The 18,267-nt window shown below is 52.8% G+C and overlaps 1 protein-coding gene across 3 annotated transcripts in view; it reads left to right on the top strand.

The window, feature by feature from the left end:
- Nucleotides 1–18,001, top strand: part of VWA5B1 (von Willebrand factor A domain containing 5B1) — a 75,244-nt gene extending 57,243 nt beyond the window's left edge. The window contains exons 18-25 of one of the 3 annotated variants that reach the window (XM_075906393.1): nucleotides 1,791–2,108; nucleotides 3,511–3,648; nucleotides 4,461–4,595; nucleotides 7,545–7,661; nucleotides 8,201–8,275; nucleotides 10,038–10,107; nucleotides 10,661–10,784; nucleotides 11,634–18,001. In XM_075906393.1, the coding sequence (XP_075762508.1) occupies nucleotides 1,791–2,108; nucleotides 3,511–3,648; nucleotides 4,461–4,595; nucleotides 7,545–7,661; nucleotides 8,201–8,275; nucleotides 10,038–10,107; nucleotides 10,661–10,784; nucleotides 11,634–12,392 (1,736 nt within the window). In that variant the 3' untranslated portion in view covers nucleotides 12,393–18,001. The remainder of the gene's footprint in view (nucleotides 1–1,790; nucleotides 2,109–3,510; nucleotides 3,649–4,460; nucleotides 4,596–7,544; nucleotides 7,662–8,200; nucleotides 8,276–10,037; nucleotides 10,108–10,660; nucleotides 10,785–11,633) is intronic. The other 2 variants (XM_075906395.1, XM_075906394.1) reach the window with 2 other exon arrangements.
- Nucleotides 18,002–18,267: the final 266 nt, after the last annotated feature.

Raw genomic sequence — 18,267 nt, 5'->3', positions numbered from 1 at the left:
GAACTTTTCTGTATGCACCCTCTCCACCCTACTCATGCTTTTATAGACCTCTATCCTATCCCCCCTCAGTCTCCTCTTTTCTAAACTGAAAAGTCCCAGTCTCTTTAGCCTCTCTTCATATGGGACCTCTTCCAAACCTCTGATCATTTTAGTTGCCCTCCCCTCTCCCAGCCTCTCTCTTCCCCTCTCCCACCTCCTTTTCCCAGTCTCCCTGAGTTTTGTTCAATAAAGAGAGATTCTATTTTTGACCACACGTTTTCTTTATTTTGTACATCAGGAAGGGGGGCTAGGGAGGGGTAAGTGGAAGGAGGTGAGGGAGGAATGGGGTACGAGCCCCCGATGGGGAGGACTGGGCTGGCTCTGCAGGCTTCTGGGGGTGGAAACTCTCCTGCAGCCCCCCAATTGCCTCCTCTCCCCAGATGGCAGCCTGCGGCAAGTGCAGCCGGGCTGATGGCCGAGTGCTGTGATGTGCCCAGTGTGGGCACTCAGGGCACTCCAAGACAGGACTGCTTTGCAAGCGGGGCACCCCTGAGAACTGTCTGTCTGGGGTGGGGGTCGGGTCCCTTTAAGCACAGCCCTCGGCTAGCCTGAGGCAGCAGCTCCACGCTCTAAGTCCTCCTCTGATGCCCTGCCGGCACTGCTTCCGGCCATGCTTAACCCCGGTTCAGGGTCCACTTAATGTGGACATGCTAGTTCGAATTAGCAAAATGCTAATTCGAACTAGTTTTTTAGTCTGGATGCGTTAGTTCGAATTTGCTTAGTTAGTTAGTTAGCTCTAAGTTAGTTCGAATTAGTGCTGTAGTGTAGACATACCCCCAGGGTGGTTGGCAGTTAGTGATCTCCAGCCCTTCAGATTGTCCTGGAGGCTAGAGTCGTCTTTAATTAAAGATCACCATGTGTGAGGAAACCTCCAGGAAAATGTCCAACCAAAACTGGCAACCCTAGCACTACAGGGGGAGGAGGGGAGGGAGAGGAGAAGGGGTCGATGGAAGGTGTGTCACTGTTCCCAGTTGCTTATTTTAAAGCACCAGATAAGCGTCAATCACCCGTAGCAATGTTCTGGCCCCTTTTCTGCCTCACTAAATATTCTCAGCATGCATTGCAAAGTGGCTAATGCTTTCCTGTGTCCCCTGTGAATGGCCAGGCCGACCGCTGCACTTGGGAAGATGTTACAATCCTCGGGATGGATTCTGGATGGAGGAAGAGCAGGCTGATTCTAAGGAGACGTGTTGGCGGAAGGGAGGGGTCAGCATGCATTAAAACGGCCAAGGCCCTGATGCACCTCTCAGCTGCTCTCCTCTTCTGCAATCTGCAACGCCTACTGGCTGCTTGTATGAAGATGGAACACTGCATGCTGAGATAATTAGTTTCCAGAAAAAAGATCCTTTCCTTCATATTGTTCATTATTATTTTTATTATTTTGTGCTGCTGTCATGCCTTTCATCAAAGGGTCACAAAAAGGAAGACTCATAAAGACCTTGGAGATTGGTATCGTCCCCATTCATCACAGGGGGAAACTGAGGCACCAAGCAGCTAAGTCATTTCACTTGTCAGATACAGAATTCAGGAACCCACCGACATCGGCGGGAGCAAGCGAGAGCAGAATTTGACCCCAAGTGTTCTGAAAGTCAGTCCTGAGTCCAACTCCTGCTTTGGCATGTTATCTGAGTGACCCTCAAGGGGGAAACTCCTTGACATGCCAGTGACAGCAGAGGATGCTAAGCAGCCTGTTCCAGGCCCTGCTCTTCACTGCGCTGCTAATTCACTTTGTTCCTGTCTCTTGCCGGCAGAATCTGCCCAGCACCCGTCCTTTACCTTTGAAACGGAGACATCCTCAGACTGGGAAGCCCAGGACCTCGATCTCAGCTCCGTCAGGGGGTGCCCACGCTCCCCCCAGGCCACCTGCAAGGCGGTGGTGAAGGGGATCAGGAGTAATGAGCCTGTCCAGTGGGAAATCACCTTTGACCTCCGGCCCCTGTTCCAGAACAGAGAGAGCCGGGAGAACGGCGATGGGGACCTGTGGAACGAGACCTTCCACCACTTGGCAGCCAAGTCCATCATCCGGGATTTCGAGCAGCTGGCCGAGAAGGAGTGTGAAATCGAACACGGTAATGCCGGCACCCTGGCCAGTGTCCTAGAGCCAGTGTGAACCAGCAGCCATGGTAGTCTCTGTTTCGATTTATAGCAGCTGGGGATCCGGCCCTCAGTGATAGCGTGTTAATACAGGGTCACATGGTGAAGATGCATCGTGGCCAAATGCCGATGCAACATGGGTTGATCTGAGAAGACTCCCTCGAGGCTGGCCGCTTGCCCTCTCAGCTTTTTCCCAGCTCACCTAATTGCTCATTAAATATCCCTGCTGTGTGTTAGCACCCTCCTTCACTTCTCCCCCTCCCCTTCTCCCACACTCCCTGCTACCCACATCAGGCTGCTAGCTATATTTTTAGAGGTTTAGTCACTTGGAGTCGTGAGCCCAAATCAAATGCTTGTAGGCCTGAGAACCCCCAGCACAACACCTGCTGTTCATTCCCCTCCGCCATGGAGTCACAATTTGCAGGGCCTGGCTTTGAATGTAACAAAAGGTTCCCTTCAAATAAGTATTTAGAAGTTTAGACTCAACCAGGAAATCTGTCCCTGATTACTGTCTCCTCGCGGAGCTGTTTGGACACATCTCTGAACAAGTCTATGAATTAGCCAAACCTCCTGGGCTGGGTATCCCTTGATCACAGGTTCTCTTGTGATATTTCTGCTATTTCCCACTTCTAGCACAGCCAGGAGTGCAGAGAACTACCTTTTCCCCTTTCTGAATGTCGTTGTTTCTGCTGCCAGTCCTGGCCCCAAAAATGAGTGGGTTGGGAAAGAAAATGGAAAGTTTTGAGCTTCTTTGGCTGTGGTTTGAGTTTTGGGGTGTTGCAGGGGCAGGGGAGACAGAGGCGCAGCTAGGAGACCAGGCTCGAGCCAGGAATCAGCTGATTCCCGGCTTGTGCTCCGTTCCCTCAGCTGTGCCTCTGCTTTTTAAATGTATTAAGAGCTGGCAGGTCTAATGGGCAGTCCCTTGCCCCCAAAGCAATCTCTCCCCTCCTTTCCGTAGGTCATTTCCCCTGTGCTCAGCTCTGCCTCTGCTGCCCCGGGAAGTTCCAAACTGGCCGAGCGGCTGGAGTGCTTCTCTCTGGGCTGTCATTTTGGGCTTGCTTGCTTTTGTGTGAGTTCAGCGCTCAGGAGCTGAATCGAGAGGCCCTGGACTATGTGGTCTCTGGCCCTGGAGAATGGCGCTATTGCCACAGAACAGGACTCTGGCTTGCAGCAGCTATAGACATCTCCCCAGGCTGCCCCACGCCACTGTGCCTTGATCTGCCCCCAGAGGGACCACCGCTCTGGGCAAAGGGTCAGTTCAGCCCAGGGCCTCTGCTAAGAGAGCCAGTGCGTGGCCTGAAGACCGTCAGTGGCTTTTGTGATCAAAGCCCCAGGAGAGGGCTCATGAATTGTAACCTGACCTCTCTCATCCATCAGGGTCCGGGAGGCGGTACCAGGTAAATGCTGTTCAGACCAGCAGAGCCTGCAATGTCATCAGCAAGTACACGGCCTTCATCCCGGTGGACCTGAGCACTGGTGGCTACCTGCCCACTGTGGTTGAATACGCCAATGCAGGTAACAGGACCCTCCAGCATAGCGCTGTTACCAGGCTGGGACTGGCATGCCTCCCACGCTCCTTGCCAATCCCCTGAGCCCCCTTGCACAGGAGTGTGAGGGAATATCATACCGGAAAACAGGATCAGACAGCACCTCAGAGCTTGGGCAGGGGAAGATCAGACCCGCCAGTGTCGGTAATAATGAAAAAGCCATTCGCTTCTCAGAAGTTTAGGGCAGCTGGGCCCTGGCTCTCCAGCTACTCCAGTGAAGTTCTCACGTAGCCTGGCCCAAGTGGTTCTCAGATTTGGGCTATGGTTGATCTCTCCTTTGGGTCCACTTCGCATTGTCTGGCTGAATCCAGCATGGGCATCAAGGGTGTGTTGACCTAACTTGGAGGCCAGGAGCCTTTCTCTCTACCACACAGACCTGACTGACCACAGCCAGCTTGGGGCCTGGAAGTGAAGGGGTCTCTGTGATGGGGCTCTTCAGAAGGCCCACGGCCTACAACGAAGGGTTTTTGCAGCTAGGAAGGGGACATCCTGGATTGCTGAGCAGAAGCGTGACAAGCGTACGTCAGGTCTTGAGTGCCTGTGGCAAGTTAGGGGAAGGACGGGTTCTCAGAGGGCTCCAGACTCTTAGCCATAGAGTGAGAGCTGAGGAAGGAGTTCCTAGGCCAGACAGGAGTACAGTAACCAGTCCCAGGGTGAAGGAAGGTGCTGTTGCTAACCCGGGAAGCCATGAAGTGGCTGAGTTCACCCAATTCACTCTATCACCATCCTGTTTGTCCATGGGGAATGGTAATGCTGGGAATCCCCTTTGTTCACCTCAAGGGCCCGCGTCCAAACAAGGCAGCCAGCGGAGCTCAAGCTCAGGGAGCAGAAGGCACCGAGTTTTCTCCATCGGACTCGGCCGCACACAGTCGACTTGTGGCCAGGATGGAGCAGACGATGGATTTTACGGCATGAGTAAGTTCGCAGCCCTTCCGTGCCTCAGCTCTGTAACAATTGATCTCAGTAGATTAGAACCCCGGGCATGCTCTTGCATAGCACGTGCATTGACGCCTGCTAGCATCCCTCTGCTTTTTGTGTCTCTGGCCTTTTTTTTAGCACTTGCGGCTGTTTCTTAAAGGGAAGTAACAATGTAGGATAGATACTGGGAGCCTGATTCTGCTCTTGCTTTCACCGGTTTAAATGAGTAATTGTAGTGACGCCAGTGGCATCAGAGTGGTATAAAACGGGCATGAGACCAAGTACCAAGCCCTCTGAGTGCTTAACAGCAATCACTGTAATTTGTGCCTCTGAGTGAGCCAGATCTGTAAAGTGAATGAGTTTATTTTGTGTTATTTGGGCCCCTCTGTACATCTGGCAGGACCAGAAAGAGAGTGCAGAGGTGACCAGGAAAATGAGACATTTTTAGGCAGTGGGAAGGCAGGTTATTAATGAGTGTTAAATGTTTGTGGTGGGATTCTGGTGAAGGTTTGGGTCTGTGATGTTCACTCTTGCTGTCCAGATACTCTCTCCATCTGCCCAGCCAGTTGTACCACAGTTGGTCAGCAAGTTCCCTTTTGATCTTTCCCTGAAAGCCAGTTATGAATCCGGGAGGCAACTTGCTCCCCATAGGACAATAGAAAACCTCCTTCCACCTGTCTCAGAACACACCCAGCCAAAGCCTCAAAGTGGGCCCTTGATACGATTGCATTTGTGGAACAGGCTTAAGTTTTGGTGGCTGGCCTTACAATTTCTGGCCTGGTTCCACCAGCAGCAGAGAGTTGAACTCCTATCAGCAATGGCAGCAATTTCAGGATGAAATCCTGACCCTAGTGAAGCCAATGCGAGTTTTGCCATTTACTGGAATTGGGCCAGGATTCCATCCCAGGACTCGGTACTCTGAGTACCACCAGGCCAACAGCCATATACCTTGAGTTACAATGCCCTGACGCTCCAGGGCAGATGAAGGCAGTCTATTTGGGCTGTATCCTACCATAGAGTCGTCTCACTCTTCTCTATGGCAAAGACAATGTCTCTTTGGAAAGGAATATACCCAGCTACTGTCAGTTGAAAAGTCTGATGAGTAGCAACGTCCACCTATAGAAATAGCGCATCTAGAAAATAGCTGATTCTGAAACTCTCCACTTACGAGAAGTAACTCTGGCTGATGCACTGAGGTTACCTGGCAGCCATAAAACAGGGTACATGAGGACCTGAGCCAGCTGTAATTAGAGACTAGGGGACTTCAGACATGGACTGTCTCTGTAAATCTCCTGGTAATGAAGATAAGTTAGGTTGGGCTGTGTCTCACGCAGTCATGACTGCGGCTGAATTTAAATCATGCTCTCGCACAGGGGCGAGAGATTTGTGTGGAAAGTAACGGCACTGAAAAATATGTTTGCTCTCAGAATAGATCTAGAATCAGCTGTGGGAGGTCTCTGCAGAGGTCTTGTCCAGGGGACCGCACAAGAACGTTTTGAACGAGCAACACATCCAGCCATTGTTATACAGCAGTGGTTCCTAAACTTTTCGGCATCACGCCCCCTTTTTGATTTTTGAGAACCCCCTCTCCCGCCCCCCATAGCAGCAAAACTTGTTGAGCAAAAAAAAAAAAAAAGGAACTGACCGGGGCCGAAAAACAAAAATAGCCGCTGGAGGGGGAGGGCGGAATGGGTCGCCTTGCACCTCCCCCTGGAATTTCTTCATGCCCCCCAGTTTGAGAACCCATGTTATACAGTAATGCAGGCATTTCTGTGATCAGCGCCCGCTGGACGGGAAGAGTGGCCGTTGGCCATCCCCTCTGATATGTATTGGAACATAATAAATGCAAACAACAAGCTGGAGCCCTAGCTTTGGAAATAGGTTGGGCTTTATTGAAGTCAATAAAGAAAACAGTTCAAGTTATTCACATCAGTGACACTTCGTGGATACACTGGATCTGCCAAGCTGGAAAAGCTAAGTAATCAGCTCTTGATCATTAGTGCTGTCCCAGCGAGTACTCCAAGTTCCCTGGCAGCACAGGGTGGCTGTGGGATGCATTGAGAGGATGAATACAATGGCTTGCATACTAAACATTTCTAAGACACTGGCTGTTTTTCTGTCACACAGAGAGAGGAGAGAAAACCACCATGGCAGGGAATTTAAAACGCCAAACCAAACAGGTGCAGCCGGTAACGTGTCTGATGATGCTGTAACTTGCGTCCCGTTTTCTTTACGTGCTCAGATAATTCACAGTTCTCAGTCCATTTCCTCCCTCCCCCCATGTTTATTTCAGAGTTTGAGGCTTATCAATTCTAGATTTTTTTCCCCTCAGAATGAATGAAATACGGACTGGCTCGGAATATGCATTTCTGTGGCCCCTTCCATGCCAGGGGTCCCGAGAAGCTTCCAAACTGTATCGTTTCACTGGTTAACCATTGGAGAGTTGATGCAGATCAGCAGGAGCTGAGGTCCCAGCAGGGCTGTGGTCCTGCTGCCCCAGTGGGGCAGGGATCCCACCTGCCAGGCATGGAAGGGGCTGCTCCAGGCAGGGGTGGCCACAGTTGGGGTCCTGCCAGCCAGCCTGCTGTGGGCAAGGGCCTCCTCCAGCCCAGCTTGCCCAGCACAGGCCAGCCTGCGGTGGGCAGAAGGTTCCTCCAGCCAGCCCCTCCATTGGTGGGGCTGCTCCGGCTTGGTTGGCCCACCACAGGTGGGGGGCTGGTCCAGCCCAGCCTGATGTGACTGGGGTCCTGCCAGCTGGGTGGGGGGCTGCTCCGGCCTGACCCGCCACAGCCAGGGTCCTGCTGGCTGGGCTGCCACAGGTGGGGGCTCTGGCCAGGTCTGGCTCTCCACTGGGGTTTGGACAGGTCTGGTTAACCGGCTAATGCTTACCAGGTAACCGGTTAACCTTTTACATCCCTACCCCAGAGCTCTGGTTGTCTTAAGCAGAGCTGAAGGTCCATGGAAGGAGCCCATCAGGCTCCAGGAAGAGAAAGCAGCTGTGGCAGTGCGAAGGGACGGCGGAGGCTGGATCCAATGGTGATGACGGGGGTGCTGCAGGCTGTGGTGAGGGGCGAGATGGAGGTTGCCGGGGATGGGGGGGCTGGAGGGGGAAGCAGTGGTCTCTGTACAGGGGTTAGGGTCTGGTGAAGGTGGAAGAGGGGTCCCAGGGTGCTGAATGTGCTCCGCAGAGCTATCACACCGTGGAACCCTGACACGGGGCTTTCCCACGCCACAGCTCGGGGGAGCCATGGCGACGGCTTGGCGCTGGAGACGGGTGAGGAAGGTGGCTGCATCCTCCGCTCATGTAAACCAGCAGAGCTCCATCGACACTGATGCAGCTACCCAGGTGACACCAGCGGAAGGTCTGGCCAAGCCCCAGTAACCGGGGGAGGGGGCGATGGTACAGGCTGTTGCGGTGCTGAGGGGATGAACCAGCTAGCAGACAGGCTGACAGTGCTGGCTGTTATGGAGGAGGATGGTCATGCTGAAGCCAAGGGGGCTTGTTGTGACCCTCACGGCAAGGCCAGGTCACACTGACACAAGACGGTAATGACATTGACGTGGAGAAGAGTGATGTGGCCATTGTGCTTTTGCTGTTGCAGATACAGATGAGAACAGCCTGTCGCCCTGCAGCACGCCTGCTTCCTCCAGCTGGGAGCGCTACCATTTCCCAGAAGGTAAGGACAGATGTGCACGGGATTTCTCAAGGTTCCGGTGACACCGCTTCATCCAACTGAGATTTTGAACTGAGCTGAAAATTAAAAAAAAAAAAAAAAAAACTGCCAGGATCTGAGTTCAGGGTTCTGGGTTTCTCCTGCCAACGCTGCTCACATCCAATGGCAGGGCAGCCTTTTTCTGCGCTGGGCCAGAGGTAGGCAAACCTCCAGCTGTTACAGAGAGAGCTTGGACTTGTGAAGGCAGGTCTTCCTTGGTCCATGCCTGAGAAAATGACTTTCAGCTCCTGCTTTTTCAAATGTATCTGCTGGTAAACCTGGTATCAGTCCATGGCTTTGGCTGGTGAATCGGGCTCTTAAGTGAATCATATATATAGTAGCCCAATGTCTGTGACTCTGTAATGCTGAAACACTGGCTGTTCCCTCTGGGCGGCGCTATTGCCTCCCGCCGTGGCGCTCGGCTGACTTCTGCGCCGCTCAGCCGGGCCACCGCACGGGAGCAAGCAGCCGCTCAGCCGGGCCGCCACACAGGAGCAAGCAGCACAAGCAGCCGTTTGGGCCCCACACTCCCCATGGGGAGTGCGGACCCCAAACAGCCGCTTGCGCCGCTTGCTTCCATGTGGCTGAGTGGTGCAGAAGTCAGCCGAGCGCCACGGCGGGAGGCAACAGCCAGGGGGCGGGGCCTAGACGAGCGTGCGTCTCTGATGTCAGGAAAGGGTGCCGGATTCAAAAGGAGGAAAGCGGAGCAGACACAGAGGATGCAGAGGAGACAGAGAGGAGAACGGAGGAGGCGGAGGACAGCGAGAGAGAGAGTGAGAGAGAAGCAGCAGGAGGAGGAGAAGAGGAAGGGAGAGTGAGAGGCAGGAGGGAGAGACGAGAAAGAGAGAGAGACGGAGAGAGAGGCAGGAGGTGGACCAGAGCTGAGAGAGAGAGAAATGGCGAGGCAGTAGGAGAAGAGAGAGAGAGGCTGTTTGCGCTGCTTGCTCCCGTGCAGCAGCCCGGCTGAGCGGAGCAGAAGTCAGCCGAGCGCCACGGCGGGAGGCAAAGGGGGGCGGGGAGGTGGCATACACGCCCATGGGGCGGGGTCTGGACAAGCGTGCATCCCCGATGGAGACAGAGGAGAATGGAGAGAGAGTGAGAGGCAGGAGGAGGAGGAGAAGAGAAAGGGAGAGTGAGAGGCAGGAGGAGGAGGAGAAGAGAAAGGGAGAGTGAGAGGCAGGAGGGGGAGAAGAGAAAGAGAGAGAGGCAGAAGGCGGAGGAGAGCTGAGAGAGAGGGGGGGAGGCAGGAGGAGGAGAGAGAGAGAGAGGGAGCGAGAGACCCGGAGGCTCAGGAGAGAAGACCGATGTGGAGGAGAGACCTGAAAATCCCGTCTTATGGTGGGTCAATTGGCTAGTTATTTAGAATTACTTTGACCAACATTTTTTAAACACTAGTGCATAAATTTAGAGACCTAAATCCATAGTCGGGCCACTAAATCAGATTTCCAGAGGTGCTAAGCATACAACCTCTCACAGGTAGCCTTTCATAGGAAGATCTCAACATTTTTTGGTGGCAAAGTATCACTACCTCTATTAGATGGATGAGGAAATGGAGGCCGAGAGCGACAACGTGACTTGTCCAAGTTCACAAAGCAACTTAGTATGAAAGCCAGGAATGGAATCCAGGAGCCCCGCCGCCAGCCAGCGCTCCCTGGACTGTCTGATTAGCTTTTCCTTGACACCAGATGGTTCCTCATTTCACTCTTGGCTCTGTATTTCTCCCCAGCTCCGCTGCAGAGTCCATCGGCTTCCTCTGCTCACTCCCAGAAGACCATCGATACCCTTTTTTCTGCCAGGTAAGGGACAGCAGAGCATTCCCTGACTCAGTGAGACCTCCTGGCCACAGGATGCAGGATTCCACTGCACAGTGTTTTTTCCGGGCTGTCGGCTTGACAAAAAGTTTCCACACAAGGCTCCCAGGGGCTGTGACCACATTGGGCAGCTGGTTGCATGCCAGAAAGGGGATTAGGAACGGGAATTTCACTGACCACCCTACAGCCCACTCCTGCTTTGACGTTATGACACTTTTGGCTGGTTTCCCGGGGCAGGCAGACAACGTGAGACTTGTCTGTGCAGAGGGGGAAGAATCTCCAACATCAGAAGCAAGGCTGGCGTTGCAGTCTAGCACAGAAGAAAAGGAGGGAGGGTCTGAGATGGGCTGGGTTTATTGTATGGGAAGCCAGCTGAATTGATGGCTGGCAGCCAGACGGAGCATGTTTCTCTGACGGCTGCATTACTACAGGGCGCCGTGTTTCAGCTACTGGGAAGCTGAGAGGCGATTGGTTAGTGGGAGGAGATGGGGCTGAGAGGCAGGTATGTAAATGCCTCCTTTGCTCTGTCCTGACACAGATTGACCCTGAATAAAACCCGACTGCTGACTCGAGCGGCCAAAGGTTTCATGAGTAAATCTCCAAGCCGGGTGAATGAGCCCAGCTCCGAGAGCAGCAACGAGAGCACTGACTACCTACCGCTGGTAAGCAACCAAACCAGACCTGGCTGTGGCTGCTGGGGCCATATAGGATCCTAAAACTGGAAGGGACCTCGAGAGACCATCAAGTCCAGTCCCCTGCCCTCACGGCAGGACCAAGCACCATCTAGATCATCCCTGACAGATGTCTATCCAACCTGCACTTAAATATCTCCAGAGATGGGGATTCCACAACCCCCCTTGGCAATATATTCCAGTGTTTAACTACCCTGACAGTTAGGAACTTTTTCCTAATGTCCAACCTAACCCTCCCTTGCTGCAGTTTAAGCCCTTTGCTTCTTGTCCTACCCTCAGAGGCCAAGGAGAACAATTTTTCTCTCTGCTCCTTGTAACACCCTTTTAGGTACTTGATATATCATAGGGTGATGGGTGGTGGCTTTGAAAGCTTTGCTCAGGCTCTTCTCCCTTCACACACACGGCACACCACACCCAGACTCCTGACAGCATCAGTTCTGTCAGTGGGCACCCAGCCCAGCCCCCACCCACAAATTCTCCAGCCCCCTGAGTTGGTCACATTAGCCTGGAAAAGTTCCCTGAACTGAAGGGGGGAGGCCAAAGCAGAGAGCACTGCCAAAGGGGTCCAATGGGGCCCAGCTGGGGCCACCCCTCTCTCCGGCAACCCTTTGGGCCCAGAACTGTGGAGGGGAAACTCCCCGATTTGGAGGCACTAGGGCCCAGGGGGAGCCCCTCCTGTCAACCTGCAGCCCTGGGTGCATATGGAGTGGATTCTTGGAGGGAAGGTTGCTCCAAAGCCCTGGTTGGGCACACGGACTGGGCTCTTCCCCTGGGCCTTACATCAGCACCTCCCTAAGGAAGAGTTATGCCTCTCCACAGGTGTCCCTGCAGTTGGCCTGTGGTGCCTTCCTGCTGAACCCAGCCTTCTGCCACGCGATCAGCATTCCCATGGAGAAGCTGAAGTGGACGTCTCCGTTCACCTGCCACCGGGTGGCTCGTAGCCCCTCCACCAGCTCCTACAATGCTAAGAAGCCAGGCCCGCTTCCGGAACCCAAGAGCCCTGGATGCAGCCAGCAGCTGCTGGCGCCTCACGATGAGAGCTCCTCAGACAGAGACTCCACGGGTGGTGCAGCGCTCAGTGGCTACGGCCAGGAGCCAGGAGAGGCGGGCCGGCCTCGCCACTTCTCTGGCAGCGCAGTGGAAAGCCTGTCAAAGGCCCTGAAAGCCGAGAACGAACTCTCCCCCCCTGCCATCACCATCCGCCGCTTCTCCTCCCCCGAGAGCACCCAGTCCCCTCGGGAGCTGCAGAGCGATAGCGGCAGAGGCTCCAAATCGGACAGCTCTGAGCTGCAGTCCCTGCTCTTTGATATCGAGCTACATCAGTGGGCTGAGCCCGAGGGGATGCTCTGGGCCACCGCGGTAGCCCTGGCCTGGCTGGAGCACAGCTCAGCCTCCTACTTCATCGAGTGGGAGCTGGTGGCTGCCAAGGCCAGCATGTGGCTGAGCGAGCAGGAGTTCCCAGAGGGCCGGAGCCTGGGGGCTGTCAAGGCCGCAGCCCGGCAGCTGTTTGTTTTGCTCAGGCACTGGGATGAGAACCTGGAGTTCAACTTGTTGTGCTACAACCCCAACAATGTGTAGGAAGAGGTGGTGGGGAAGAGGGGGCTCAGGCAGTCATCTGAGAGCACCTCTGGGGCACAGAAACCCCGTCTAATGGCTGAGTTCCCCCATGACAGCGCCATGCGCCTTTATTAGAACGCGTCTTTCTGTGGGTCAGAAAATGACCAAAGTCATTCAAACCCCAGCACTAAATCCTAATTACTAGAAGACTTACCCACCATTGCCCGGCTCCTTCAGGGCAGGGGGGCTGGTGGTGTGGGGGGGAGCGCAGGAGTCAGGACAGGGCCTTGGGCATGTGGGTGGACAGGGCAGGAGGCTGTGGGGGTGAGAGAATGAGGGGTGGGGGTGAGGGGTCCCATAGGATGGGGCCTTATCTCTCCCCCCCCCCCGGCCAGCATGAGCCTTCTGTCTTCCCCACAGCCCTCCCAGTTGCCAAGGGCCTTCTGTCTCTCTCCAAACTCCCGGCCTCCACGGACCTTCTGTTTCCCCCTCCCCTCAGCTGCCAGGGGCCTTTTCTCTCCCCTGGCCCCTCCAGCGCTGTAGCCAAGGGCAGGGTTTGAGGCAGGGAGCTACTCACTAGTGCGCTGGCAGGCAAGATGGCAGAGCCCCCACGCCACCAGCTGCTCTCTTGGTAGTGCGGCTGACCCCACGGGCTACACTGCAGTATAGCTCTCCCTTGCGGGCTCTCTGCCCCCAGGGGCCTCTCTCAGTATCACGTCCCTCTGAACAGCCTTTTCCTTTCCATGTTATGGAAAACAGTCCCATTCCTGGCTTTTCCCGTTTTCTTGGCACAACCAACCCCTGACCTTGCTTTAAGTTAGGAGACGAGGAAGCCACCTCCCAAAAGTGGTGGTCCTAGTTCTTACCATTCAGGTGGAGTTCTTGAAATGACAGACAGACAGACAGATACACATCTCTAAAATATCTAGACAGATTATTGCAGTTGTTGTATAAGCAGGATATGAGTCACCTGTGGCATTCACTACTGCAGGATGTTATTAAGGCCAATATCCAAACACAAGGATTATGCAATGCTTTGACTAGGACCAGCATCTCCAGTTACACTAGGTACTGGGCATCTTCAGTTGGGTTCATCTGATTCCCAGTCCCAGAAAGAGAATCCCAGATCATCACTCAACCATCCTCCCCCTTCACGCTGGCCAGCCATTCCCTTTTCACCCAGTCGTCATCAATCCTGTGTTCTTCTCTGCACACAGAGCATTCCCAGCCCTGATTCATCATTCCCCAGTCTGCATCGAGAGTGTGTTATCCCGCCGATGAACATGTGCCTCTTGTCTGAGGATTTCTGTTTGAGCAGCCGTGCTGCCTCGTAGGTCAGGGTTATTGGAAATCCAGACTGTGATCATCTAGCCAAGCAGCTTTGGATATCCTGGCCTGAGTTCCAGGACAGTTTTACAGGCTGATTCACAGCTGAGAACGTTCCCTAGAATCTTTTGCACACAGAAGGGGATGGGCTGGGGCCAAGGAGGAATGCAGGAAGTGGATTAAAGTGAATCCATTTCCCAGACACTTTCAGGCCCAATGTAGCACAGCTAGTAGAATGCCCCCTGGATTAGAACAGTTAAAGCTTTTTGTTCCCAGCAGTGCCTTGAGTACATTTCCCCTACCAGGGCAGGAGCTATGAGACTATTACATTTGATCTGAGCTAAAAGGTCTGGCTAATGGGTCTGCATTGTATCTATGTGTTCAAGCCCATGCCACTTTGCCCATGGCTTTCAAGTATGTGTTCTTTGGCCAGGTCTACACTAAGGGAGAAAGTTGACTGAAGATATATAACTCCAGCTACATAAACAATGGAGCTGGAGTCTATGGTCCTTATGCCGAATTTCTGTGGCATTCCCACAGTGGGAGGTCTACAGAGAAACTCTCCCATTGACTTCCCTTACTCCTCACGACCCGTGGAATATTGGGGTTGATGAGGGTGCCGACAGCAGACGACTGAGCAGGTCCTTACTAGACCCGCTAAATCGAACCCCAAAAGATCGATCTCCAGAGAATCGATCCCCGGGTAAGTTTAGACAAGGATTTTGTGACCCTAATGTAAAACAGTCTGCTGCCCCATTGAAAGCGTCTGTTCACCATGCTCAGGTAGGTCCAGGGTTTGGTGGCGCTCTTTTGCCATCGGACTGGCCACCTTTTCACTCCTTCCCATGCAGACTGGTGAGTGCCACTTTCTTGCGCCTACTGCAGTTTTGTGGCAGAATCCTACATCCCTTTGCAGAACTCATAATACCCCACTTGAGTGTTTGGGCAAAGCTCAGCGCTGTCCGGCATTCCCCCTGACTATGTCATTTGAACAGCTTGGAGTCTGTCATCCTTCCTCTAGCCTTGCTGCTGAATTTGTTTCCATCCTCGCAGTGCTGTGTTTTGACTTGACTGCCATACCCCAGCACTGCAGATGACAGACAGCATTTGTGGATACCTACCTCCGTTCTTCTTAATACAAAGTGACAGCTGAGAGCAAATTGTATTGACAGACCCTTTTTGAGTGCAATTACTCATCAGGAACCATTCTGAATCAGTTATTCATAGTGGAAGGCAACTTTAATCCAGAGATTCCTCTACTTTGCCGCATTACCAGAACCACTCCCAGTATCTGTTGCGAATGCCAATAACCCACTTTGGTTGACAGTCGTCAAAAGCATATTAATTAAATGAAATCCATTACAACCTCCTTAATTCAGAATAGATTGAAAATTAAGACCAGATTCTGCCTGTGGGTCCAGCAATTGAACTCGCTGAGGTCAATGTGCATTTGGGCCCACAGCTCTAAGAGCGGAGTATGACCCACGACAAACCATTCAGCACAATTTGATTGTCCTAATAAGTGGGCACGCAGTGGTGGCTGTCTCATTGGTAGGGACAGATGGGGTAATTTCTACACAGGGAAGTGGGTGATGCTCTAACATCAGGGTGTTTCCTGCATCCAAATTTTAGCCTGAAGTTCAGGAAAACAGCCCTATTCAGGACAATGCGTAAGCATGTGCTTAGGTCCCACTGAGAAACACAGAACATCAGCACTTGCATCTCTGTATCTGGCCACAGAGAGTTGGAGGTCTTGGAAGATATGTCATTGGGTGAAAACAGCTAACGATTTGAGGCTGGCGGGGGAGGGATTAAGTGGTTGAAATTTCCCACCTAAACGTTTTCCCTTTGAAAAGCTGATTGAGTTAAAGTTGATGTTTTGGTTCTTCTTTCCCCTCCCCCCACTCTCACATTTTCATAGAATCACAGAATGTTAGAACTGGAAGGGACCTTGAGAGGTCATCAAGTCCAGTCCCCTGTCCCCGCGGCAGTACCAAGCACCATCTGGTCCATTCCAGCCAGGTATTCATCTTAAAAATATTGAATGATGGAGATTTCACAACCTCCCTCGGCAATTTTTTTCCAGTGCTTAACCACCCTGACAGAAAGTTTTTCCTAATGTCCAACCTAAACTTTCCTTGCTGCAATTTAGGCCCATTTTCACCCCTCCCCATTTTTTCCCTTTGGAAGGAGACAGGAGAGGTACAAAGAATGTGAAAACATGAGGCAGAACCAACTTTTCACAATTTGTGTTTGTTTTGCAGCTGGACATATGGAGAAAGCAGAAGTGTGAGGCTTCCCCTCCCGCCCTTTGGAATCCAAATTTGGAAGTTTCCCATGGGAAACTGCCATTTTTCAACCCAGAAATACTCAGTGGGCATTTCTTACAAGGAAGCTTGTTGGTTTCTGGTTCAGCTTGGAGGGTCAGAGCTGCTTTTGTCACTAGAGCAGTTACAAGACATCCCTCACCTTTCTTGTTGTAAAATCCAGGACAAAGGTGTTTAGTCCACTCAGGCGGAAGCAGGGCCAGCCCACAACATTTTGGCACATGAGGCGGGGAGCTCAAATGATGCCCCCATGCTCCCTTTGCTCCTGCCTGCCTGTTATGTCTCGTGTCCTCCTTCCTCCAGCACAGCACTCCCCCATCTCTGTGTATCTAGAGCAGAGAGAATACACATGCATCAGCAGCAGACACAATCTTCTACACTCTGGGTCCTAGTGGCACCCCTCTTCCCCAACAGTCTGGCACCTGAGGCGGCCGCCTCAGTTTGCCTCATGGTAAGGCCAGCCCAGGGCGGCAGGAGTGTGTTCCACTACGAAATCTTTCCAGGGTCTTTCCTAGTTATGCTTCAAACTAGTCTCTGAACCCACTGGAGTCCCTTGTGGGGCACCAGGCCAGGAATTGCAGCAGACGCCCCGTGTCATAGGAGAGGAGCCCTTCCAGGCAGGTCAGCTGCTCCGCTTGTCTCAAGAACCCCATCACGGAAGACAGGGGACTGAAGCTTAGCTGTTTATGCAGCTGTTAGCCTGTTCCTCGGCCAGCTGGCTCCGTGACATGGTATCAGTGTGCAAGGACCCAATTCCAGGCCATGTGATGCGAGTCTGAATGCCTCTTGGTAGGTGGCGTGACCTGACCGGTTTGTGATATGGTTTTGCACCATCTTATCCTCTCACCTCATGAACCTGTTCTCCTAGGCCAGCCCCATGGCCCAGCTTTTGTCAATCAATGCAAACCATCCCACAGTGTCTCCTTTGTGCCATGGTGGTGAGGGGAACCTGGCTCTCTTGGCAGATCTAGCCAAGCCAGTGGGTAAGTGAGGTCCAGACCAGTGGTCCAGCGCATGGGGCAGGGGCTGTGCACTTGTGAAATGCAAAGGCCTGAGGTGTGCACTTAGGAGATGCATGTCTCTGATTCACAGGCCCTGGGGTGGTGTCATGATAGCTCTGTCTACAATGCTGCACTCACTGAGAGCAGCTTATTTCTATGCACTCAAGGCTTCCAGGTTATGAGCTTTTCATGATAATTTAAAACAGCTTTGCAGTTAAGGATTTAGCAGGTATTTCCTACGGGAGTCACATTCTCATTGCACATTGCACACAGCCCAGGAGCTCCAGAGAGCATACAGACCTTGGAGGAGTAACCTCGCCAATCACCAGAAACTTGCTGCAAAAATCCGTCTTGGGATACAGCATTCAGACTCTCCACAGAGCATGAGCCTCGCTGGGCACAGATAGTCACACAGATGCCGTACCCTGTTGCATAAGGACCAGTGCAGCGTGTGTGGACTGTTCAAACCAGACAGTGAAACATGCACCTTCTGGAGCATGTTATGCAACAGCACCAGTGTATGGTAACACAGGAACAGTTTTGATGAGTGTGGATGGCGGCTTGGCTTCGCCCCACAGCAGTTCTGGGAACGGGTGCATCATGCCTGCGACTTTTGGCCCCATGTCACTTTATGTTGGTAGGCGGGGGCTGCATAACAGCAGGCTCTCCCACCACTCGGCCCTGTTCTCGGAGATGCCGGCAACGCAGCAGTGTTCAATATGCATGTGGTCACTCCAGTGTCACTAACCCCCAGGGAAGGGGACCTTGAATCAGTGTGCAGATATCGTTTGGGGGGTAATTAGTGGGGCTTTTTATTTACCCACAAAACCTACCTCTCTCTTTTGCCTTTTTTCAACCCACCCCACACACCGGCAGGCATCCTTCCTTCAGAGCTGTGACTCCAATATTAGCAAAGCCTTGACTCAGATTTACCATGGGGCTTGACTCAGCCCTCCCCTTCACTGATTGACCATTAACCAAGCTGGTTCCAATCAGGTCTTGGAAAAAAGATACTGAAGCAGTGGAGATTTGAGCCACTTTAAGGCTTAGTTCTGCCAACCTGCAAACATTGGACTGTTCCCCTTAAGGCAAAAGGCTCCCAATTCTGTTGTCTCATGTTCAGTTTTGGTATCAAACCTTCATACCAGCCAAGGTACCACTCAACAGTATTAGCCTGGACAGGATGTACTAAGGCCCTAGCTGTTGATTGACCATGTTGGTAAAGAGAGAATTTTGCCTGTT

This window comes from Pelodiscus sinensis, chromosome 23, assembly GCF_049634645.1.
Source record: "Pelodiscus sinensis isolate JC-2024 chromosome 23, ASM4963464v1, whole genome shotgun sequence".
In the NCBI taxonomy this organism is placed as follows: Eukaryota; Metazoa; Chordata; order Testudines; family Trionychidae; genus Pelodiscus; species Pelodiscus sinensis.
The sequence above is the reverse complement of the archived record's forward strand: the minus strand, read 5'-3'. Positions and strand labels throughout refer to the sequence as shown.